Source organism: Mustela nivalis, assembly GCF_964662115.1.
Source record: "Mustela nivalis genome assembly, chromosome: 13".
NCBI lineage: Eukaryota > Metazoa > Chordata > Mammalia > Carnivora > Mustelidae > Mustela > Mustela nivalis.
The window spans coordinates 81,082,255-81,107,145 of NC_139032.1; the positions used below are offsets into that span (position 1 = coordinate 81,082,255).

At 48.4% G+C, this 24,891-nt stretch overlaps 1 protein-coding gene and 2 long non-coding RNA genes across 7 annotated transcripts in view; 2 read left to right on the forward strand and 1 right to left on the reverse strand.

The window, feature by feature from the left end:
- The window catches only part of MRRF (mitochondrial ribosome recycling factor), a gene marked incomplete at its 5' end in the record, with an annotated part of 52,994 nt that extends 41,943 nt beyond the window's left edge, over window positions 1-11,051 (forward strand). Inside the window, 2 exons of one of the 2 annotated variants that reach the window (XM_082695007.1) lie at window positions 888-1,047; window positions 10,486-11,051. In XM_082695007.1, the coding sequence (XP_082551133.1) occupies window positions 888-1,047; window positions 10,486-10,563 (238 nt within the window). In that variant the 3' untranslated portion in view covers window positions 10,564-11,051. The remainder of the gene's footprint in view (window positions 1-887; window positions 1,048-10,485) is intronic. The other variant, XM_082695008.1, reaches the window with a different exon arrangement.
- The window catches only part of LOC309846545, a 762,900-nt gene that overhangs the window by 70,215 nt on the left and 667,794 nt on the right, over window positions 1-24,891 (forward strand). The gene's annotated exons all lie outside the window — the stretch shown is intronic.
- LOC309846192 lies at window positions 11,984-24,464 on the reverse strand. 4 transcript variants are annotated; one of them, XR_014301776.1, is made up of 4 exons: window positions 24,333-24,461; window positions 16,842-23,508; window positions 16,521-16,738; window positions 11,984-15,630 (listed from the first exon to the last, which is right to left on the reverse strand). It is a non-coding gene; the product is annotated as an uncharacterized lncRNA (long non-coding RNA). The 4 variants fall into 4 exon arrangements; XR_014301775.1 differs by having other exon boundaries at window positions 11,984-16,738; window positions 16,842-20,901; window positions 24,333-24,464; XR_014301777.1 differs by having other exon boundaries at window positions 11,984-16,738.

A 24,891-nucleotide genomic window follows, 5' to 3' on the forward strand; every position in this document is an offset into this window, starting at 1 on the left:
CCCAGCTATGGTCAGTGAGTCGTCCTCACTGTGCAGAGGACGAAGAAACAAAGACTGAGCAAACTCGTGGGGTCACTTTGCTGGGTTGTTGTGATGAGGGAAGGTAAAATAAGAATAATTATAAGTGCCTGGTAGTCTGGTAGTCATAAGGACCAGCTTAGGAAGTGCTTGTGGCAGGGGCTTGTAGGAGGCCCTCCTTGTGCTCGTGCTCGTGGTGGTGAGACGAAGAGGAAGGGAACAGTGGAAGGAGTTGACATCCAGGAAGCATTCACACGTGCCAGACCCTCTTATGGCTTCTTGGCGGAAGTTAACTGGTGCGGCGGTTCTCACATGTTGGGACTCATGTTGCGTCTTGGTCAGTTTTCAAGTGATTCATAAGTAATTTGCTATAATCATTAGTAAGATTCTGAAGATTGCAACTTCACTTGTTTCAGGTGACTTAGAGATTGTATGGTGCAACTTCTGTGGCGCTCATTTGCGTTGCATCTCTAGTGGGAGAGAAGGGGTTAGAATTGCTTCCTTTTGTTGAGCCGTTCACATGGGCCAGGGTCAGCCCTAAACAGTTTATACGTGCATCCTGTCTTAACACCTTCACACCATCTCCATCTTACAGATGGGGACTCTGAAGAGACAAGTCAGTCACGCATGCGGTAAGTGGCCAGGGTGCACTGGCTCAAGTTTTCAGCAGTCCTCTTACTGGCTGTCCTCACCTGACTCTCCAGGAACTTCACTGGGCCCCAAGCACACCCCGGGCATGCTTCAGGAACATAAAGATCATCACGATGAAGAGCAGAGCTAGCAGAGAGAGTGATACTAAATTCTCAGCTAGCAGCTAACGTGTGGGATGATTTTGTTGAATGTTTTTGTGTTTTGTTTTTTTTAATCAGAGTAACCAGGGAGCACAGGGAAATGCTGGTGAAACTGGCCAAGCAGAACACCAACAAGGCCAAGGATTCCTTGCGGAAAGTTCGTACCAATGCAATGAACAAGCTGAAGAAATCCAAGGACAAGGTCTCAGAGGACACCATTAGGCTCATAGAGAAACAGGTACTGTTGCCAGCAGATGTGGTACTTGTGGGTCTGACCCAGGGAACCACCTGGTCATGTGTGAAGAGAGGAAGACTAAAATAGAATACCCCTGATGCGTTCCTTGACATGATGAGGATTGGCTGAGTCTGTGTTCTAGACTTAGCCCTGGGAATGTGGAGGAAGAGAAGACGCTGTTGGCTCTTCCCGGGGTTCCAGGCTCCATGCTGAATGCTTTCTATCATTTCATTTATCCTTGTTGATACGCAGTTGTGAAAGAGGTCCTGAGGAAACTGAGGTTCGGAACAGCTAAATAACTTGCTCCAGGTCACAGGAGGGTCCGCTAGAAATGGATCCCAGAGCAGGCAGACTAACTTCAGAGCTGGACGCTGACGCTCTTGTGTGCATGTGTGGTGGCTTGTCTGGGTGCTGGCAAGTGAGGACTTATCAGTGTTCTTACTGTGCTGAGAGGTGGCACTCGAACAGATTGCAGTGAAGTAGAGCCTGGGGACAGGTTGAATAACACGTGCAGAGGTGTGCTGTGTAAAAGAACATCCTGCGAGTGGGCGATTGCCGCATGGGATGGCTGAGGCTTGGGAGTGGACAACACAGCAGCCAGCTGGGTTGATCAGAGCGGGACTTGGAGACCTGGCTGAGCAGCTGGACCTCCAGCCTGTCCAGACTCTCCCACATTGGCTGTGCAGCTCTGCCAGTTGTGAGCACGCCAGCGTTGCATGATGGACTATCTCACAGCTCAGTGATGAACAGGACCAGGCTTTATTTCTTGGTCTCCTTTCTGTGGGTCACCTGGGGAGTTGCTTCAGAGGCTGGGCTCAAGCCAGCTTGGCTCCTGGCTTCAGATGTTGGATTGGGTTCAAGTCTCCTTTATCTTCTGGAGTCAATCTTCTGGAGTCAGTAAGTTTCCCAGGACATCTTATTATATCTTGTTTTATCTTTTCTCTTTTTCTCTTCTTCTTCTTCTTTTTTTTTTTAGGTTTTATTTATTTGTCAGAGAGAGAGAGGGAGCACAAGCAGGGGTAGCAGCAAACAGAGGGAGAAGCAGGCTCTCCGCTGAACAAAGAGCCCAATGCGGGACTCGATCCCAGGACTCTAGGATAATGCCCCAAGCTGAAGTTGGGTGGCTTAACTGACTGAGCTACCCAGGCATCCCCCGCAGGACATCTTTTCAACAGCAGATGCTAAGAACATAAGCCCAACCATTCAAGTACATTTGAAGCCCCTCTTGGTACATCACAGGGGCTAAGCCCAGTAGCACCAGGACAGAAAATATCTAAGTTTGTGGAGGTCTAGGGGAGGGCATGAAGATTTGTTGAACAATGATCGAATCTACCACAGCATTACGATAACTTAAGGAGCTTATAAAAATACAGGTTTCTGGGACCCCACGCCCAGATTGGGGCCCTGCAGATCTGCATTTTTAAATGCTCCCCAGGTGATCCTGATTCAGTAAGTCCCTGGAAAGATTTTTTTTTTCCCAGACAGTGGGGAGTTCCCATCTGTGTTTACGAAAGCTGACTATGGTGGCTGGGTAGAAGACAGATTGTAAGGATCAAGAGGGGAGGCAAGGAGGCCAGGGAGGCTGTTGTGGGAATCCATCCAGGAAATGGCGGCCTGAACCTGAGTGGTACTGGTGGAATTAAGATAGAAAGATGAATTTACCAGTATTTAGGAGATAGAATAATGTTTAGCGTAATACTAAGGGCTTTGCGCAGAGCCTCTACATTCACCACAAAAGCATTATTTTCGGAAGATTGAATGTGAGTGTGGGCAGGCTGGGGAGAAAGGAGGCAGGAGCATGAGCGCTGTTAGAGGGACATCTGGAGGAGGCCGTCAGTGGACTAACCGCTCCCCTTCTCCTGGACCAGCAGTTACAATGCCAGTTGTAGACCAGCCCTAACAATCACCTAGCAAGAAATTTTAGATGGGTGCCTGGGCTCTGCTCCTGCCTCTGCTGATCTTTAGTAGGTCTCCCCAGGAGCGTATACTTTCTTTTTTTTTTTTTTTTTTTTTTTTTTTTTAAAGATTTTATTTATTTATTTGACAGAGAGAGATCACAAGTAGGCAGAGAGGCAGGCAGAGAGAGAGAGGAGGAAGCAGGCTCCCTGCTGAGCAGAGAGCCCAATGTGGGATTCGATCCCAGCACCCTGAGATCATGACCTGAGCCGAAGGCAGCGGCTTAACCCACTGAGCCACCCAGGCGCCCCGGAGCGTATACTTTCTAAAAGCTCCCCAGATAAATTTGCAAAAGCAGACACAGATGGTAATTAAGGATCTAGAAGCTTTATGGTGTATCCCTGTGATGGTACCAGAGTTAGATCAGGGTTGTTCTGTACTTGATATCCTGTGACCTTGAGGACATTACTTGACTCCTTGCAGTCTGTTCTGTAGAAAGGGATTTATAATTCTTACCGCAAAGGGTAAGGACATGCTAGAAGCACCATGAGAGTGTCTGGCAGCTGGACCCTCGGAGCTCCCTTCTTGCCTTCCTTGTGCCCTCCTCTTGCCTTGCACCAGCTAGAAGAGATTCCTAGATTAGGCTGGTCTTCTCTGAGCACCAATCAGGCCGTGTAGCAGTCTGTCCTTGGCCCCAGCTAGGCCAGCTCCTGGTCCGTCCCCAGGGACTCCATCTCTGCTGTCAACACTTGACATTTCCCGTGCTTCTTTGTGGTAAGCTCGTGGACCTTGGGAAAGTGCCAGGTACTCCTCACTCAACAAGACTGTGCCTCTGCCTCAGGGGCCAGAGCCCACGTTCCCTGGAAAGGGAAGAATGATCAGATGAGCAGTACTCTTGGTCAGACCCGCGTGACCAAGACATGGCCAGAAGCCTTCACATGAGCACCTCGCGTTTCACCTTCCTCCTCGGGTTAGATTTGTTTCCTCGGTGCTTATTTCTGTTGATTGTTGTTATTTTTCAGAAGGAAAATAACTTTATTAGTTTTTTTCTGATACTATGCCGTACATGTTAGTGTAAATTTGTTTTGATTCAGAAGGAAGTAATTGCAATTTCATCACCCAGAGATGACCACTGTTAACATTCTAGTGCAGACCTACATGCCATCTCTGTGAGGACGTGTAATATTACAAGAGATCACAGTGTATGCACATAACGTACCCAGGGCAGTAATCTTTATTATCTAAGACGTTATTATTTAAAGATGAGTTCTTACCATCACTGTCAATAACTGCCTTTACTGTCATATATTAAAAGTGGAGTAAGAAAATCTTCAGGAGACAGCCTTGTGCACACTTTATTTTGTTCTTTTTCCCTGACAGGAGACACTAAGCTGGAGTTTTGAGTATGTGGTTTTTGTTTCTGTTTTTTAAATAAGCAAAGCAGGGGGCTGATTGTTGTTTTATCAAATTTTTTAAAATTTATTTGTTTACTTTGTTCCTGATTATCCGAGTAATGTATACTTCCTGTAGAAAATGTAGAGAGTTCAGAAGACTGTTTTAAAAAAATGGGGGAAAATTCACACCATAAACCCACATTGCAGAAGCAACTGCATTTTGCAGTATTTTTAACATTTTGCCGTATTTCTGCTTTCCTTCTTTTTTTTTTTTAACTACATAGTTTTTAACATGGCTGAATATGTAGTGTGCATATGGTTTTGTACTCGGCTTTTTATTTTCTGTTTAGCATTAAAAACTATTAGCATTTTCTTGTGTCTTAAAAAACTGTCTATGAACAGTCATTTCTGATGGTTGCAAAATAGTCCGTCTTGTGGTTATGCCATAACTCACTTTCATAAGCCTCTTGTTGGACATCGTTTGTTTAAACTTTTTTGTTATAAATAAGGTTGCAATGAATATTTTTATACATAAATCTTTGTTGAGATCATTTCCCTAGGATAGAGTCCCAACTGTGGAATTATTGCACAAGGGGAGTGCATATTCTTAAGACTCTTGGTATGTACTGCCTAAATCACTTACAAAGGTTTTTAGAATATGTGAATTTTTTAAAATTTTTATCTTTTCTAATCTATAACATTTGAACCCAGAATTTTTAATGTGAGCTTGAAGCGCTGCTGACCTTAGAAGTATTGCTTTTACTTCTACACACCACAGAAAAGATTAAGTTAGTTTTTATATAAATCTATACAGCCTTTCTAAAGGATAATATAGCAGTATATACCAAATTCCATGTATTTCTGACTAGAGGCTTAAGAATTTATCCAAAATAAATTGTCAAGAAATCTTACCTACAGAGGTGTCTGTTGATGTATTATATATAATAGCAGAAAATTAAAAATTGTATAAATTTCTATATCCATATAGAGGCAGTTTTTAAAATATTTTGCTGGGCTGCCAGTTAAGCGTCTGATTCTTGGTTTTGGCTCAGGTTGTGATCTGAGGGTTATGAGACCAAGCCCCATGTTGGGCTCTGCACTAGATGTGGAGTCCGCTTGCGACTCTCTCCCTCTCCCTCTGTACTTCCCTCCATGCTCGCTCTCTCTCGCTCTCTCTCAAATCTTTAAAAAAATTTTTTTGCAGGGGCACCTGGGTGACTCAGTTGGTTAAGCATCTGCCTTTGGCTCAGGTTATGATCTGGGGGTCCTGGGATGGAGCCCCATGTCTGGCTCCCTGCTTAGCAGGGAGTCTGCTTCTCCCTCTCCCTCTGCTCCCCACTCATGCTCACTTGTTCTCTCTCTCTCAAATAAATAAGTAAATTCTTTAAAAAAATATTTTGAGGACATGGTAAATTTCTTTTGGAATTGATTTTTTTTTAAAGATTTTATTTATTTATTTGACAGAAAGAGATCACAAGTAGATGGAGAGGCAGGCAGAGAGAGAGGGAAGCAGGCTCCCTGCTGAGCAGAGAGCCCGATGCGGGACTCGATCCCAGGACCCTGAGATCATGACCTGAGCCGAAGGCAGCGGCTTAACCCACTGAGCCACCCAGGCGCCCTGGAATTGATTTTTTAAAGGTAGGTCGCACAACAGTATTATACTATGACTCGATTTTTGTGATAAAAATTTTCATCTTAAAAGGATTGGCAGCTTAGGAGTGCCTGGCTGGCTCAGTCAGTAGAGCACATGGCTCTTGATCTTGGGGTTGTGAGTTCAAGCCCCATGTTGATTGTAGAGATTACTTAAAAATAAAATCATAAGAAAAAAAAAGAAAAGATTGACAGCTTCTCTACTTGAGGACGTTAATGGTCATTTGAGGCAATGGGATTATGGACAATTCCAATTATTATTCTTCGTAGGATTTTTTTTTAAATGTTCCCAAATTTTTTTGAGGTCAGATTTTTAAAAAACTCTATTCTAAAAATGTTTCCTTTGGTGTATAAAAATGAAGGCATTGAGTTATAGATTCTATCCCTAGAGTCACGTCTGACACCCCCCCCACCCACACACACACACCCAACTTCCCATCCTGCAGCCCAGACCAGCTCTGCTGAGGAAGCACCAGGGCCTGCCCACTGGGGATTCTGACATCTGCCGGCCTGCTGTTTCACCTTTGCTTCAGTTTACTATAAATGGGCCTGCTGAGCATTAAAGCGCTTGGCAGAAACACCAGTAGATCTGGCCAAGATCCTTTCACTGCCGCCTTCTTCTGAGAAACGGTGCTGCTCTGCAGTGGAGCTGGGTGCTAGCGGGCTGACCGAGGGAAGGGCTCCTGGCGGTCGGGCAAGCAGGCAGGGAGGCTGGGCTGGCTGAGGCAGTGGGTGTTCTGAGCCAGGCCTCAGGGAGGCGGACTTGCTGCCCGCCTGCCCCTTCCGTGCACTGTGCCTCCCCTTTTCCTGTCTCCACCTTTCACGTCCCCTGAGCGAGAAAAGAGTGAATGTGATGATGATGATGATGACGACGACGAAGGTGGTGACGAACCAGTCTTTATGAGGCAGATGAAAATGGAAAGGGCCCTTGCTGTGGAGTCAGGCAGGCCTGACTGGTTCAAATCTCAGGTCTTTGACTTCTCGGCTGCGAAGGTGAGCAAATGGCTTCACCTTTTTGAGCTTCTGTCCCCTCATCTGTAAGGTGGGAGGAGGGGTGTGCATCTCCCAGGTTTGGTGCGAGGACCAGAGGACACATATACTTTCAAGTGGCTGGTGTGGTTGCCGGTCCTCGGTCATTGTCCACCCCATTTGTCCCATTCCTTTACCCTCCCTTTGACTTTGAATATGGGCTGGGATTGGCCATTGGAATGACCCTCCCACAGCTTGCCTGGGGTGAGGAAGGACGAGGCCAGGTGCTGGGGACGCCTCACAGGGAGCAGTGGCACCAGACTGGCAGTCGGGGTGTGTGAGTTCCTGGCTCAGTTACGCCACTGACTTTCTAACATGACCTGGGGCAGATTACTTAACATTTACACCTTGGTTTATTCCTCCGTAAAATGGGGATAATGCCTGTCTCACCTGCTAAGGCAGGTTATGTGGGGTTGTTGGATTTGGACAAAACCCCTTTGCATATGCCATGTATGACTGTGCAGCTGCCAGGTAAAATAGTCAAATATTCACAGTTTTTTAAAGGGACGTAGTCACAGCATTTCATCGGTTTTGAGGGTTATATGCAATAATGTGTTTAAAGTTTTTAGCCTAGTGCCCGGCACCTAATAATACTCGGTAAGAGGGAGATGTTGGTGGTGCTGTTCTCGTTGTTTTTTGTTTGATGTTTCTCATCATTTGATTTTATTTTTTTTAAGATTTTTTATTTTTTTTAGAGGGAGAGAGTGCATGTACGAGCAGGGGGAGGGGCAGAGGGAGAGAGAGAACCTCCAGCAGACCCCCTGCTGAGTGCAGAGCCTGAGTCAAGGCTTGATCTCATGACCTTGAGGTCATGACCTGAGCCAACATCAAGAGTCGGATGCTCAACCAACTGAGCCACCTGGCACCCCATGTTCATCATCATTATTTAAGAAGTCTGATAAAGATGGAAAAGATGAACTTGCTGACAGACTGTCCCCAATGGCACTCTGTGCCTAATTTGGTAGAAAGTTAGTTAAATATTTTCATTAATTGATTAATTTGAAGTCAGGAAGTAATAATAAAAATCAGAGTAGCACAAGCAGCATTTGCATAGCAAATAACCAGGTTAAACTCTGCTTGCATAGGCATGAAAGCGTTCAGTGCTCACAACTACTCTCTGAGGAAGGGACCGGCATCCCCATTTGATAGATGAGGAAACTGAGATTCAGGAGCTTACACACTGTTACCCCACCAAGAGTTTAACTCAGCACCCACATTATCACAGTGTTAGCCTAGGTACTCTTCCTCCCCCCAGTCCCCATGCCTGTCTCCACACTGCCCTCGCACCATTGTTCCGGAGGAGGCTTGCTGGGGTGAGCGCTGCTGGGCGTCATGCACCTGCCGTGCAAGGCAGCTGCTCTCCATGGGGATGGCAGCATCTTCAGAGCCTGTGGTTCAGTGAGGAGGGACCAAGCAGCCATTTGGAGCCCAGCCGCTCTTCCAGCATGCCCAGCAGCCCCCAAAGCCGTGCCTTCCACCTGCTGCAAAATGTGCAGCTGTTGCAATGGCGAGAGCCTGGTTGTCTCCGTGCCTGGGACCAATTGCTCCAAATCCTTTTTTGTTTACCCTTCCCAGTGCATTTAGTTCCTAGTTCTTGGCCAAGGCCTGTGGTCTGCAAATCAAGGTGTCAGGCAGCTCCTGTGCCGCTGAGGACACGGATTCTGGGCACCGTACTTCAAGGCTTCCTGTCTTTGGTCTCTTTTAGATATAGGAGGGAAGCAGCAACACTTATTAAATTGTATTGTGTTTTGTTCCTCACTTTTAGTGCATGTTTATTTTTGAAAAATTGGGAAGTATAGAAAAGCACAGAGAACTTTAATAATTATTTATTTAATAAATATTTATTGAACACTTGCTATACACTAGGTCTTTTGCAAGATATGACAGATGGGGACATGAATAATATATTACCTATCTTCCCATCCCTACAAGATAAACACTATTAATATTTTCACATTTCCTTCCATTTTTAAGAGATATGTATTTTTTTACATATCTGATATCATTTCTACTATGTATATGCACAATTTTGTATCTTGCTTTTTCTTTAAAGGTAACATGAGGGACACCTGTGTGGCTCAGTGGGTTAAAACCTCTGCCTTCGGCTCAGGTCATGATCCCAGGGTCCTGGGATCAAGCCTTGCATTGGGCTCTGCTCAGCGGGGAGCCTGCTTCCTCCTCTCTCTCTCTGCCTGCCTCTCTGCCTACTTGTGATCTCTGTCTGGCAAATAAATAAAATATTTAAAAAAATATATAACGAGCATTTTCCCATGATATTATAAAGAATATCTTGAAACATTATTTCTTTTATTCTGATTACAGAAGCAATCTATACTTGCTGTAAACATTCAAGCATTTCAGAAATATGTACTGGAATGTTACTCATATTTATACCCTTTTGGGCATATGTATTCTACTACTTCCCTGTTCTATCACTTTAGATTTTCTGATTTTTCATTATTCAAAATAAAGCCTAGATAGGGGCACCTGGATGGCACAGTCAGTTAAGCACTGACTCTTGGTTTTGGCCCCATTTGTGATTGGTTTTGGCTTGGGGCATGATCTCAGTCGTGAGATCAGGCTCCATGCTCAATGTGGAGTCTTCCTGAAACTCTCCCTCTGAACCTTCCCCACTCACTCTCTAAAATAAATCTTTTAAAAAAAAAATAAAGCCTAGATAAATACCTTTGCATATAGAACTTCAGAATTTTTTTTCAGATTCCATTCATGTGGTAATTTCCCAGTGGAGAGATTTGGGGGGGTTAATAAATGGTATGGACATTTGCATCAATTCTAATTCCTATCATTGCTATACGAGCTTATTCATTTTACCATAGCTTTCTGGCGTGGAATGTTGTCATTAAAAACTACAACATCAAACTTCATTAACTATGGTAACTGAATTATATCCTGTTTTAATTGGTGTTTCTTCAGTGTCTGTTGAATTTTCCATGTTTGTTAACCAGATGTATTTCTTGTTTTTTCAATACTTCTTTTTTTCCCCCTCTTAACTACTACGATCTTGATAGTCTTACCAGTTAGTATGAAGGCTTTATACATCAGAGTGTCTGAGGTGTAGGAAATTCTAGAGGGTCATTAGGTGACCAACAAGGCTGACTTCTCTGTATTCTATAATAACAGTTAAGAATTTTGGGCTGTGGAATCAGACTACTAGGGATTAAATTTCATCATTGCTACTTTCAGCTGTGTATCCTGACAAGTGCTCTAACTGCCTCAGTTTCCTCATCTGTGAAAAGGGGATAATAATAGTATCTGTCTCACGGGGCTGCTGTTGGGAATCAGTAAGAGTGTGCATATAAAGTTCTTAGCACAGTGCCTGGCTGGGACGAAATAACGTGAGATTTTGTCACCATCAATATTTCCCAGGTAACTTTTACATAGTTTTGGAATGTTTGTCCCCTCCCCTTCCCCAGCCCCAGTTACCGGGCTGTCTCATTCTGTGTTCCTGCAGATCAGCCAAATGGCCGACGACACCGTTGCAGAGCTGGACCGGCATCTGGCAGTGAAGACCAAAGAACTCCTTGGATGAGAGACCCCCGGGGCAGCAGTACTCCGGAGCCCAGTTCCTGGTGGATCCCAGGGGGACAGATTGGCCCCTTTCTTCTCTGTCCACACGGAAGGCTGTCATCATGCCGTTATCAGTCTTTGTGAGGCTCAGCCTTCTAGTGCGACACGCTAGACACTCTCGGGCACTCTCTTCCTCCTGTTCCCTGCCCACCCCGTTCTGCTCGGGCCCTCTGCCTTGGGAGGCCCTCAGAGAGTACCAGCTGTGACGGGTGGCCTCTACTTAGGGCATTTGCCCTGATGGTGACATTGCCAAGCGACTAGGACTATCAGCGGGCTCACCACCGTCTGTTTCTCATCTCGGGAGCCTCCTTTTCAGTTAGTTGGGCCCCATCCCCGGCTTTGAACTCTGGGCTGACGTGGGCCTTCGCCTGTGACTGTATCCCTTTGCTAGAGGCCTGTTTTTACCAAAAAATAAAATCAAAATCGATTGGAAAGAATAATCACCACAAAGGAATGGATAGTCCAGATTCATGGTCTCTGAGGACTCCTATGTAAAGCCGCCGGAACAATACTTGTGCCTCTGAGTCATCCTCGCACGCGCTCTTTTCTCTGCCCAGACCGTTGTGCCTCTGCTGGCCTACCTGGCCGGTCCTGGTCAAGGACCAGCTTGGGTATCACCTCCTCTGGAAAGTCTTCCCTTTCCCCCCAGCCTGGGACTCCCATTATTGGCTGTCAGCACTGCCCACTGCTTTTATCTGAACGTTCACTAGTCTTTGTGATAATTAGTCTGTCTATCTTTATTTTCCTCAGAACTTGGCATAATGCCTAGACCATAGTAGGCATTCAAATGTGTTGTAAATGAATTGTACAAAGTAGCTGCTTAACGAATACGGCCTGCTTTTCCTTTCTTTCCAGTCATAACACCATCACTCTGTCATTTTCTACTCTTGCCTTTGTCCTCAACATTTACTTGGTACTGAGATAGGTTTCCCGCAGGCCTGCCTGTTGTTGACAGACGAGTGCTTTGTTGTGGCTTATCTTTGGGTACTGGGTAAAGTAAGGGCTTTTTCTTTCTAGTAATATTCTTTTCTTTTTTCTCTTCTCTGCTCTTTTCTTCTCTTTTCATTCTCTTATTCATAACATAGAGCTAGGGACAGTTCTAGGCATCACCTTTGATCTTGGTAAACCTGTGAGATAATGTATTATCTTCATTTTATAAGTAGGAAAACTGAGACTTGACAATATTAGATAACCCCCAAAATAACAAGCCTAGTAAGTGATAGAGGGTTTCATTATTAATTGTCAGACTCATTTTGCAGAGACAGGGGAGCTTGAGAGAGGTTAAATTTCTTGCCCAGGGTTACATAGTTAGCGAGTGGCCGAGCTGGGATTCAGGCTGACGCCTGATCTGAAGCTTGTGTTCTGCCCATGGCATCCTGCAGACTTCATGAACATTCAGTGAGCACCAACTGTGTTTCAGGTACCGTGTGTGCTCCGTGCTGGGCACGCAAAACTGGGTAAGACGTGACCTCTGTCTTGGAGGGGTGCATAGCATGCTGGACTAAGTCGTTAGCCACAGTGTCTCGGGTGGAAGATAGGAAGTTCATTCCCGTCTTGCCAGATGTCTGCCTTTGGAGTGGAACGACTTGGGCAGCTTGGGGCCTGGCTGCACTCCTTCGAAGCCGCATCCGACTTTTCCTTGCTGTCTGCCTCCTCTCAGATCCTGTCCCTTGCGGGAAGTCTGCTCTTCACCCTCTGCTTGTCCTGGTAGAGCGCAGTGTACACAGCCGGTTGGGGTTCAAGGTCAGAATCAGGTCAAAAATGAAAGAAGCTAACCTAGTCTCCTGCCCCGCTTACCTGTCCTCAGTCCAGCCCCATTCACCAGCCCTGAGTAGCCATCGCATGATCAGAAGTCAGGTGGGGGCAGGACAGGGATAGACGCAGCAATCAAGGAGCCGTTTTGGGGGTAAGCCACATGGCGGGGGCATGGCTGAAATCCCCCACTCACAGCAAATGTGCTTCTCAAAGATGCAGGATTTTTTAATAAACAGAGGAAATGATAAATTATGTTGTAACTCCACTCCAAAGGCATTTGGTTCTTAACAGCCAAATCCTCTGTAGTCTTTAAATAAACAAAAACTTATTTGGTGAACAGACGGGGTTGGGGAGGGGTTGGAAAATGAAAGATTTTCTGTACTTGGGTCCCACATGTCAACAATTTCTCTCCTGTGTGTATGTTGGCCAAAGCTGTATATCATGATAAATGAATAAAGGAAAACCTCGAGCCCAGGGCAGTCAGACAGCTCAGCAAATGGCTTTCAGCTGATTGCTGTATTTCAGTTGACATTTATCAAAGAGTTTCTCTGTTCTTCTGTGTCGGGCTGCGGTGGTGGCAGGGACCAGGATGAGACTACCTGCTCAGGTCTGCTGAGTAGTGAGCAATGCTGGGGCAATGCCTTCTCCCTTTCTCCTTCCTTGAACCTCTTTCTTTCACAAGGAAAAGCTGCGGGTGCAAATTCCTACCCTCGCCAGAAGGATTAACCTCCTCCTCCATTCAGCTCACCAGCTTTCCAAGTCCCATGAAACATACAGACCAAAGAGACTTCAAAAACTTTTGTCTTGTTTTTTTTTTTTTTTTTTTACTTTCTTACATGCTCGTGTGTGTGTGTATGTGTGTTTTAGAAGTTACCAAAGAAACTGAAATATAAAAAGTTAGACCAACTTTCCAATCTTACTCCCCTTTAATGATTAGATGTGTATCCCTCCAGACCTGTATACTTAACATAATTTTTAAAAAAGCAGAGGATGAAACAATTCTGTTCATATTGTGAAGCTCGCTTTTTTTTTTTTTTCTTTAAACGCAACAACACATGATGGCCACCTACTCATATGTGAACCTGGAGATACAACTCACCCCTTTTTCATGGCAGTGTGCTATTCCATACTATGGATGTACCTTAACTTACTTCACTGCTACCCCTATGATTTATTTTTTAAAGATTTTATTTATTTATTTGACAGCGAGAGACACAGTGAGAGAGGGAACACAAGCAGGGAGAGTGGCAGAGGGAGAAGCAGGGTTTCCACCGAAGCCGGGACCCCAATGTGGGGCTCGATCCTAGGACCCCCAGCCAGCTCATGATCTGAGCCAAAGGCAGACAATGACTAAGCCACCCAGGTGCGCCACCCCCATGATATTTTAAAAAATCATTTTATAGTGGTGCCTGGGTGGTACTGTCGCTTTGGGTGTCTGACTCTTGGTTTCGGCTTAGGTCTTGAACTCGGAGTCATGGGATTGAACCCGATGTGGGGCTCCAGGCATGAATCTGCTTGGGCCTCTTTCTCCCTCTTCCTTTGCCTCCTGACCCACCCCCCTCAAATACATAAATGAATCTTGAAAAAATCATTTTACGTGCATTGGAGGATGTTTTCATTTAAAGATGACTTTCCTGCTTTTTGAGAAAAAAGAACCTCTAGTCTAAGTTCATCTGTTTTGGTGAGTTTTACCTACTTTTCCTCAACCTCAGACTAACCTTTACTGCATGCGTACCGTAGAGCAGGTCCCCTGCCTGACCCTTCACATGAGTTACTACATTTAAACGTCTGAACAGTGTCAGCTGGTGTCACTACTGCTCCTATCTGTTTACATACGAGAAAACCAAGGTTCAGAATGGGCATTCAGCTTGTCAGTTTGAAACTCAGATCTGACTTTGAAGTCGGTTCTTACTCGGTGGCACTTCAGTTGGTAAGTCTTCAAGAAAGCTTACTCACAATGCTCTGCTCCAGGCCCCGAAGGTGATAGAAGCAGAAAGCCCCCTCTCATAAAACAATTAACTATTTCTAATAAAGGTGTGTTTTGAAAGCTGCATGGGAGACGGCACACCGTAACCCAGAAGGGATGACGGGGAAGGTTTATATTGGCATATTTCCACCTCCCACCTGCTGGGCAGACTCCCCTAGAACTTGAAAGAGAACCAGCGGGTAATGACAGTAACGACAGAAATCGCGTCGATGGCACGAATAACTGATACTGGCTTGGTCCCTTTCTGTTTTCAAAGTGCTCCTACATCCTCTATCCCCTTGAAAGCATTGAGCGAAGCTTTCTGGTTTTCTTTGCTCTAATACGTGGTCAGTTTCCATGATGTGCACTAAAGGGTATCATCTCTGTGTGGTGGGGGGAGGGGTGTACAAATTTTGATTTGTACAAGGGAAATGTACTTTATAGATTCTATTAGGTTTTCTGTATTCCTTTTCAGCCTTTTGGTGTGTTTCAGTCTCCTATTACTAGCATTCGTATTGCTTCTTGCACTTTCTGTAATTTCTGCTGGATGCCTTCCTGCGAGTTGTCTGGTGCCCGGAGAGCCTGACTCTGCTCGTCTTCATCTCACTCGATGCTTGCAGTCTGAGTTGGAGTCTGTCCTCTATCAAGCACCCAGCCCCCACTTGCTTCTTGTTTACATTTGCTTGGTGTAGCTTTCCCATTCCTTTACCTGTAGGTTTCTTTTTTCTTTTTTCTTTTTTTTAAAGAGTTTATTTATTTATTTGACAGATAGAGATCACAAGCAGGCAGAGAGAGAGAGGAGGAAGCAGGCTCCCTGCTGAGCAGAGAGCCCGATGCGGGGCTGATCCCAGAACCCTGAGATCATGACCTGAGCCGAAGGCAGAGGCTTAACCCACTGAGCCACCCAGGCGCCCCTACCTGTAGGCTTCTAAATGACTGTTCTAGGCGTGGTTTCTGTTTTAGAGCTGGGTTTTGTTCTGTAATCCATTTGGAAGCTTCTTTAGAAAATGACCTCTATCTTTAATTGTGACAAAATATCTGTAACCTTTGCCGCCTTAACCATTTGTAAGCACGCAGTTCAGCAGGAGCACGTACATTCACATCATGCAAGGAGGAGGCCTCCAGAACTCTCTCAGTGTTTGCGTCTGGCTTCTTTCACTCGGCACAGCTTCCTCCAGGTTCATCCACATCATAGCAGGTGTCAGAATGTCTTTCCTTTTTGAGGCTGAATAGTGTTCCATTGCATGTTTGTATGAAACTTCGTTTCTTTTAGGAGGTGACCAAACTCATGCACATGTACCGATAATCCTGAAATGTTAAGTAGAAGCCTACAGTTACTCTTCTTCTTCTTCTTTTTTTTTTTCTTGCATGCAGTATTAATGCTAGGTGGTTGGGTGTCTGAACCCTTAGGAGATAAGCGGCTAGGTGTTAGGTTGAGGAGAAGGGTTGCTTCTGCACAGAGAAGGCTCACTGCTTGAGTGAACAAACTCAAGTGAACTGCTTTGAAGGAACAAAGAAGCGGCGATCCCTGTCTCTCATATTTCTCTGTTCTGGTCTTTGTTTTAATTCGTCACATGCTGTCAGGTTAGCTCAAGCTCAGACATAGCCTTGGTCACCCCACTCTCCTGCTCCACACCCCTCAATGGCTCCCAGTTGACGCCGAATTGTGTACAGACTTCACCTGGCGTGCGGTAACTTCTGCCATCTAAGCCTCCGTAGCTCTTCAGTTGTGGTTCGCCTCTCACATCTACCCTAAGGCAACTAGTGCTTAAGCTCAATGCTGTTATTACCTTCTCTGAATTTTTGTGCCGCTTTCTTTCCCCTCCATGTGTTGTCTCAGGCTGTTTGCCTGCTCGGCGCTGCCTTAGATCACTGCCCTGCCCAAGAGGCAAAATTTTTCTAGCCTTCTCAGCTCCTTCTGGTCCTAATCCTTACACTCATTCATTTCTCTGTCTTGATGTTTCTCCTGACCCCTAATGCGTGTGCGCCCATTGACCTGTGTATGCCTCAAGCGCCCCAAACTCAGCCCACCCCCTCCGGAATACATGTGCCCACCAGGCCCGCTGGCTGTCCCACGCTGCCTCTCGGGAATGCCTTCGCTGTCCACCCAGGTGCCAAGCCAAGACACTGGGAGCCACCCGCACCTCCCTGTCCCTCAGGCTCTCATCCAGGAGGTCAGCAGGTCACATCAGTTCTACCTTCAAAGCGCTCTCCTTTCCGGGCACATCCTGGAGTGGTACGCACCGGGGAATATTAAGCGTCAAATGTTTCAGGCTGGCCTTGCCCTGTGTCTGGCCTTCCTCAGAGGCAGACCACCACCAGCACAAGACAGCCTCGTGTGAATCCCTGGAAAGAACATTGCCTGTTCTTCTCCTCCGTGCATCCCCTGCCCAGGACAGTGCTTGGCTCGGAGCAGCTGTTAAGGAAATGTTTGTCCAATTGTAATGGGCCTGCCTGGCCTTGAATACAAATGAAGTCAATTTACATCAATAACCCAAAGTTTCCCTAATTACTCTCACCTGTTTGCTCAGACCTCCAACCTCATCCGCTGAGTCAGCCTCCATGATTTCTGGGCATCTGAAGGCTGCCTCCCATGGTGTCCATGGTCACTGGCGTCCACCCTGCTCCTCTCCTGTCCAGGGTCCCCCTTGCTCGCCTCTGTAGCCATGAATGCCACCTGAAGCTTCGCCTTTGCTCCCTCTGGGAGTGCCCATGTCCGTGACTGGAATGCTGGCTCCTGGGCTTGGGGTGCCTGAACAAGCTGGGTGGGTTCCTGAAGAGGCAGGGTGCCGTGCCACCCTCGGCCCCGCAGAGCAGCCTTGCTGGGGTCCCAGGCCGGTATTCCCCGTGACATTCGGCTCTCAGCCTGACCACCCCCCCTCCACCCTGGGGTGGGGGGGTACATGTGCCTCCTCTCCCAGGCTCTAGCCTCGGCCCAAATTACCCCCCTCCACTTTGTGATAATAATACTAATCGTGGCTAACAGTCCTGGACCTCTCCTGTGCGTGAGGCTAGTAGTTCTATAATAACTAGGAAGCTAGTTATTATTTTTGCTTATTTTACAAATGAGGAAAGTGAAGCACAGCAAGGGGTTAAATTGTTCAGAGACACATAGGACCAGAGGAAGGCACAGAATGCAGGGGTCTGGTGTCTGCCACCCCCCCCCCACCCCCAGCCAGGCAGCCTCCGGAAGTTCTGTCAATGAAGAGACCAGAGGGGCCCCATGGGATGAGGGAGTGGCCAACTGGCCAAGAGCTAAGGGTCCTGTCCCAGTCTTGCCTTTTCTACCCAAAGCAAAAGTCACTCCGTTTCCCCATGGGTCCAGTGAGGGGCTTGCACAAGAGCAGTGGTTTCTGACTGGACAGGTCCCCGACAATAGCGTCATGCATTTGGGGCAGAATAAGTAAAATACACATAATGTTGCAAATGTTTTCATAAAATTATATGGATTTCACTTAAAGGACTATTCTATTACTGTTAGATCTTGCTTTTGCTGCTTTCACTGCTGGTCTTAAAGTGTTCTTTATATTACAGAATGAGAAGAAGTTGGTGATTCTAGAAAAAAAAAAATCCCATTTAGAAAGATAAACACCCTCTATTGGTCACCTCGGGTTTTGTGGGTTTTTTTTTTTTTTTTCTTTTGGCTTTGTTTTGTTTTTAACCTAACAGATGAATGAATCCCGAAGTCTGCTAGCTACGGGATGTCACGCCTACTCCTAGCACTGCTGTCCTGACACCATCACCCAAGGGAAGCCGGAGGGGTAACCAGGGAACAAGGCAACAGAGGGAAACTCCAACCAGTGTGGGTGTCAGGGACCCAGTGGGTGAGCAGGCAGTGGGGTTGGAAACAGGACAATAGTCAATCAGGAAGGTTCAGAGACCCACGGGAGGAGGGACGGCTAGGGAGAGGTGAGTCGGAGAGAGGAGAGAGACAGACATGAGACAAACAGAGAGGGAGAGACAGAGAGATGCACAAAGGCCAGAGGGAGGGAGAAAGAGGCAGAATCAGAGAGACAAAGAGAGACACACAACACAGTCAGCAGGTAGTGACAGATGAGAGACGGAGACAAAGACGGAAAGAAACAGAGGGTTAAGAATGAGGCGATCATCCTGAAGAGATTTTCCAAGACCCCCAGAGAGAGACACGGAGATAGAGACACAGAGGGAGATAAATACATGCGAAGAGAGAAAGCAGCCGAAATCCAGGGAGAGAAACACAGTTAAGGGAGAGAGAAGAAGAAAGGAAGAAAAGAGAAAAGGGAACAGAAAACCGGGAAGAGACGTGCAGAGAGTGGAGACGGAGTGAGGCAGAGGGAGGCGAGGGGGCGAGCGCGCTAGGAGCTGGTGGAGGTGGAGGCCGCGGCGGGGCAGGCCGTGGGCAGGGTGTGGGTGGAGGAAGGGGCAGCAGCAGCCTGGGCCAGGGCTGCAGGGACCAGATAAGGACGCCTGCCAAAGGAAAGCGGGGAAGGAAAGACGTTTACAAATCCCCCAGGGTAGAAAGCCGGGGAGGCTGCCCCAGGCCCAGAGAACAATGGGTACTTGACTTCAGTGGGTCATTAATGAGACAATTAATGGAAAGAGTAACAGAGGCCTCCCTAGGGAGGACTTGGAGGGTGGATAAGTGGAATTATTGTGGAGGGCGGTTCTAAGGGGGGGGGTCTGTCCCCACACTCCCAGATGGCCAGCATGCCAGCAGTGGATTCCTGGCCTGGGGCTTGAGGCCTCCCTCAGCATCCCCACACACGGCTGGTGCTCCCTCCACCCTGGACTCCTGCCAGCCCCCCAGATGCGCCCCCCCACTTTTCCCATCCTTGAGCCTTTGCTGCTGCTGCTTCCTCTACCTGAAATGCCTCCCTGGATGACCTCGATCCGTGGAAACCCGACCGAGTCCAGGAGTACATAAGCACGGTGCATCCGTAGGATGCCGTGGGGAAGCCCCAGCCATGTGTTTGAACCAGAGAGCCCCCGAAACATAACGGGCAGTGGAAAAAGCAAACAGAATCGCAGAGACAGTGTGACACCCCTTATGTAAACTGGAATGACACGAAGTAATTAAAAAAAATTATTCCTGACCCTATTTTGCACTATAAATTAATTATTTTAGAGGCAGAGTTGTGAAGGGATATTTACCAAATTCATAATGGAAATTGCCACTGGGGACAAGGGGAAGAACTTAAAGTTACCAGAAAGTCATTTCATGTATGTGGATCAAAATGAAAACTTGGCCAAGTGTTAACTTGGGGTTGTGAAAATAGAAGTGGTTATTCCTTTGTTTTCTCGTTTTGTTTCAATTTTTTTTTTTTTCCTCCAGAGAGAGAAAGAGACACATCTTAGCTATCCTTCAGACCCAGCTCAATGCCACTTCCTACAGGAAGCCTTCCGGGAATCTACTTATCAGAGGTGGTCTCCCTTTTCCCTGGTCTCAGTCTCTCAGGGCTCAAAGCACTTTCCGTCTTGTGTTGCCTTTGGTGATGTTCATGGACTGTCTTCCCCATTGGATAGGAGCCCTGGGGGACAGGGACTTCCAGTATAGGACCAGCACAGAGGCAGCTCCCAGGGATGTCTGTGAGACTGGATTTAGCTCTCCCATCTACCACCTGAGGAGGCAAACCACCAAGGCTCTGATGACTTCTTAGATCCAATATCCATAATTAATTTTAGGGAGAGAGGAGTGGGTTCCTGAAAGTCAAAGTATTCCTTCTAGAATGGGGATCTAGGGGGTGGTAGCTTCTATTCAAAAATGTTTGGGAGGTCTTGTTTGCTGTGATCAGGAAATCCCCTGATCCTAGCTAGTGTTGGGGGGCACCATTGCTACAAAGCCTAAAGCTGGGGTGGGGGGGCGTCCCATCTCTCCCCCCTCTAGTGAGGCCCAGGTGTTTGGCTCCTCCCACCAAATCCACCTGTTAAAAGAATCCCTGAATTCCGCTGACCCCCAGTGAATCCCAGCTGTAGCAGAGGCCGAAGGAGGAAGATGGAGGAGTCTTGCTCTGCCATCCAGGCAGGCGTGGCCCAACCCTAACCCCAGCCCCACCTCCTGAGCACTTAGTCCGTGCTCTGCCCCGAGCTACAGGGTCTAACTTGATTCTCAGACCCCCTGTGTTACTGATGAGGACTCAGAGAGTCTAAATGACTTGCTCGAGGTCATAGGATGGCCCTGAGTGTTGGACCTGGGACTCCAGCTTGACCTGTGAGGTGGGGGTGTGTGTGTGTGGTGTGGGCAGTGGGGATGCATTGCTCTCCCTATGCAACTCCCCCCGCCCCGCCTTTGTTTGTTTTTGAAGGGTAGTTTCCTGGAATTCCATTGTAAGGGGGGGTCTAGTGTGGGCAGCAGCCCAGAAGGAGCCTTGTGTGCCAGTTGAAACCCTGCCCCCCTCCACTCCCGGGAAGGAGGCAGCAGCTGGGTGGAGACCAAGGCACAGAGAGGGTAGAGCACATTCATTCACAGCAGAACAAGTGAGTGGCAGGGCTGGGCCGGGAGCTCCCCTGGCTCCCATAAAGCAGGGCAGACCTCACCTCAGGACCTTCATTCCACTGGACTTTGTCCTCTTGGAGTGCCTTCAGGGGACCTAGAGCTGCAGACTTTGGGGAACAGGGAGGGAACCAAGAGATCATCTCGGGAGGCTCTCTCTTTGTACTGATGAGTTTAAGGCCTAAAGAAGGCCAATGACTCACAAGGCCTTTTTGATGTCAGGAAGTCCAGGCCAAAAAAAGCAGCCTTATGAGGCACAGAATCCCTCAGATTCTCAGAAGCTACTGACTCCAGCTTTAGAACCGTTTTAATAATCGGTCACCTGGTAGGCAAACCCAGGGCAGTTTGGAAACTGTAGATTAGCACATGGGGAAGGGCTGGAAGGCTGAATGAATGAATGCTTGCATGAATGAATGAATGAGTGATAATGAATTTGCCTCCCACCGGGGGTCCCTTCTTCTGCTCCATATTTTGCTGTCAGATTCATCATCTTAAAACAGCTTTTGGCATGACCTGGCCTTGCTCAGAGGCCCCCCGGGATCTTGCATCGCCAGGGTATGTGAACAGCCCCTCGCCCAGGTGTGTTCCTTCAGAGCTGCCCCCTGACCGGTTCTCCATACGGTGACAAAATGCAAGTCATGCTGCTCCCTGCCACAGGCTCCGGGTCATCTCCAGGAAAAAACCCCAGCAGGCTCTTAATTGCGAGGTGTGACTTGGACCGTATTTCCAGCCCCATGTCCCACCAGGCTCTCCCTTGCTCTGGCTCCAGCCGGCTCTGGCTCTGACTTCCTTTGGGTCCCCGCAGATGCTGGTCACTCTGGGGACTGCACATGCCATTCCCTCTGTGGGGGGCACTCCAGACCCAGCCGTGCCTGGATCGCTCCTGTCCATCCTTAAGCTCCCTGTCCATCCTTAAGATTGCCACCTCATTTCCCTGCTTCCTGGCAGCCTTCCCTGCCCTCCCCCAGCTGGGAACCATCTGCTGTTCCTCCAGCCACTGGACGGAACCAGCACCCCCGGGGTCCCATTTGGTTATAGGTAAACATCTTCAGTGTGTGCCTTCTGCCCCGACTGGGAGCGCCAGAGGGCAGGACTGCTTTACTCATCACGCACTGTGTAGGCAACAAGTATTTGTGGAGAGACTGAGTACACACGTTTGACTGCCCACTGAACTGACTTACTTGTTCACCATTCAGGAGCATCTACTGAGTGTCAAGCCCAGTTCTCCACATTCCACAGTGGCGAACAAACTCCAGTAAAGTCCTTGCCCTCACAGAGCTCAGAGTCTACTAGAAGAGGCAGATGGTTTTAAACAGATGGAGGAATAACAATGCCAGGCAGAGCTAAGTGCTATGAAGGAAAACAAAGCAGGGGTGAGGGGTGGAGCATCGTGTGTTAAACAGTTTGGTGGGAGTTGCCAGTGTCTTGGGAGCAGTCAGGGAATGCTGCATGGAGGAGGTGACATTTTGGTAATGAGCCAGGGATCCGGAGAAACACAGACCCTCTCCCCAACTCAGGCCGGTGGGGCGCTAGGGGTGTCCAGGTGTGACAGTCCCAGAGACCCAAACCCTCCCTGCCTTCCAGGGCAGGAGCGAGGAACCCATACGGGGCCTCTGGCCAGGCTTCAGAGGTGGGTGAAAGCCCGAAGCCGCTCTTCACAACCGCCGTGATTGGGCTCCTTCTGCGTGGCAAGAGGCGGCGACTGCTTTGTGCACGGAGGACTCGGCTGATTGTGGCCTGGCGATTGGCACCCACAGACCGTGGCCGCCAGGCTTTACCTCGCACCCCCAGCGCCGCGGCGGGCCGTGCGCAGCGCGCCAGCCCAATCTCGCCTCCTATATTCAGAGTTGATTAGACGCTATTTCTGCCTGGATTTTCAGAAGGCTCAAGAGCTTTTTTAATCACTACAGTGGCTCATTACGGTTTTGCAGTGACACTCATGTCCTTCAGTTCTCTTCTCAGATTAGATTCTATAGTCAGATGAATATTGGATGATTTCATTACATACAAATGCAATCAACAGTTTTGCATAAATTTCTTCTCTTTTCTTGAGTTTCAATTGACCCCAGCACCCATGGTGGCAGGCACGATCCACATGCAAATGAGCTGGGTTTGCAGCCGGAGAGGCGCCCGGAGGAGGCGGGCACTTGCACCAGCCCAGGGAGGGAGCAGGCCTTGATTGCTCAGGCTTTGGGAACGGGGCCCTGGCAGAGGGGGTGCCGCCCCAGGGGGCAGGGCATCTCCCTTCAGGATGATGTTCCTGTAGGTGAACTAGACGCGAGGATGCTCAGAGGCAGGCCTTCTGGGCAAAGAATGGGATGTGGCGTTATAACCCAGGCAGGTGGGCCCCTAGGGGTGTGCTCAGGACGCTTGGGGACCGAGAGGCTCCTTAGCAACTGGTGGGGACACAGTTCACGGGGTTTAATGACCCTAGGGCCTCAGCAGAGCATTCCGGCTGAACGGTAGCTCTGCCCCCAACGGATGCAATGGTTATTATTATTATTGCCTTCATAGTCCTCGTTGTGGGCTTGGCTACAGCCCACAAAACTCAAAAGGCAGGTGGGAAAGTTTGGAGGCCAGGCAGCGGTCCTTCACTACTTCCTTGATTTCTTACGCTGTTTTTTTTTGGGTGGAGAGGCGGGGTGTTCTGAAAATTGGGTCTCGGAAAGCTCCTGATCCCTTATGTGTCTGGTGATGAAATCCTTTCCACCACATTCCTGCGGAGAGGAGAGGGATAACGGTTCTCACTAGTTCTCCCCGGGGATGAGGAGCAACTCCCCCGCCACCCGCCACCCCCCGCCCCTGCAATGAGCCTCTTCCAGCTTCCTTGGCTCCCTGCTGCCAGGTGATGTCCATGAACATGAACTCTCCCAACCTTGACCCTGTGCTCCCTTGGGACACCCCCTGAGGGGGCACTGGGGACTGTGCTCTGCCAAGTCACCTTTTCTACGGCTAGTCTTTTCGATTCCTGCAGCTTCTCCCCGGAGGTGGCCTCCAGCCTGCCATCTGGGTCTGTCCTCCAGATGCTCTCGGGGACATTCAGAGTGCAGACCTGGGCTCAATACCAGGCACGAGGCTGGAGCGTGATGTGGGGAGTAAGCTGTGTGTGGTCAGGAGGCCAGGGCTGACGGCTGTGCACTTCCAGGGGGGGTGGGAGGGAGGCCCAGGATGGGGACGTTACACCTGAGGATCTGCCAGCACAGGGGTCTGTGCGTCCCAAACCTCATCTCCTTCAGGTGGTTCCTTATTCATCTCTGGGCAAGTGAGGCTAAAATACTTGGTTAGTGAAGGAGAGTGAAGAAGGCATGGTCAGAGGGTTCAAATATCAAGAAGCCAGCAGCTCGGCTCAGAATGATCAGGGAAGGCTTCCTGGAGGGGGCTGGGCACTGACTCTGAGAATAGGCAGAGGAGGCAGAGGTGTGGCGGAGGCAGTCCTGCTGGAGTTGGAGATGGGATGGGGGCTGTCAGACAGGGTAATACCAGGGCACCAGGTCTCTACTGCCGGGCAGCCTGGGGCTACGGGCTCTTGACCTGGACCTACCTTTTGCTGGGATCCCATTCTTCAGCAGCACCAGGTGCAGCTCGAGCTTCCTTCTTGACTGTCCTCAGGACAGTGGGAAGGCCAGCTTTCTGGGGACTGTAGCCCCAAGCCCCGTTCCCTCCTCTGTGACTCTCTTGCCACAGGACTTTGGCCAAGATGGCTCCCGTTTCTGATGCTGGCACCACCACCTGTGGAAGGGAACTAACATTGCTCACAGGCACAGCGGGAGGTCAGAGGCCATAGACCCCCTCCCGGCCCCCCCCACCCCCCCGCAACACCTCATTCACATTCTCATCAATGTCTGCTCTCCCTCTGTCGCGCAGGACCCTTTGTCCCCGGGGTCAGGCTCAGACCCCCATTTCAGAGCATAAAGAACCAAAAGACGGGATGTCAGACCGAAATCAGACTGACCCCACCTTGCTGTGTGATCTTGAGCAAATCACTTCCACTCTGTATGGTTTTCTCCTCTGTGAAATGAGGGTTCTAGTATAAGCCCAGAGTCCCTTATTCAGGTGTGAAGTCAGAGGGTTTCCGAACTTCCCCGAGAATAAAGTCTAGT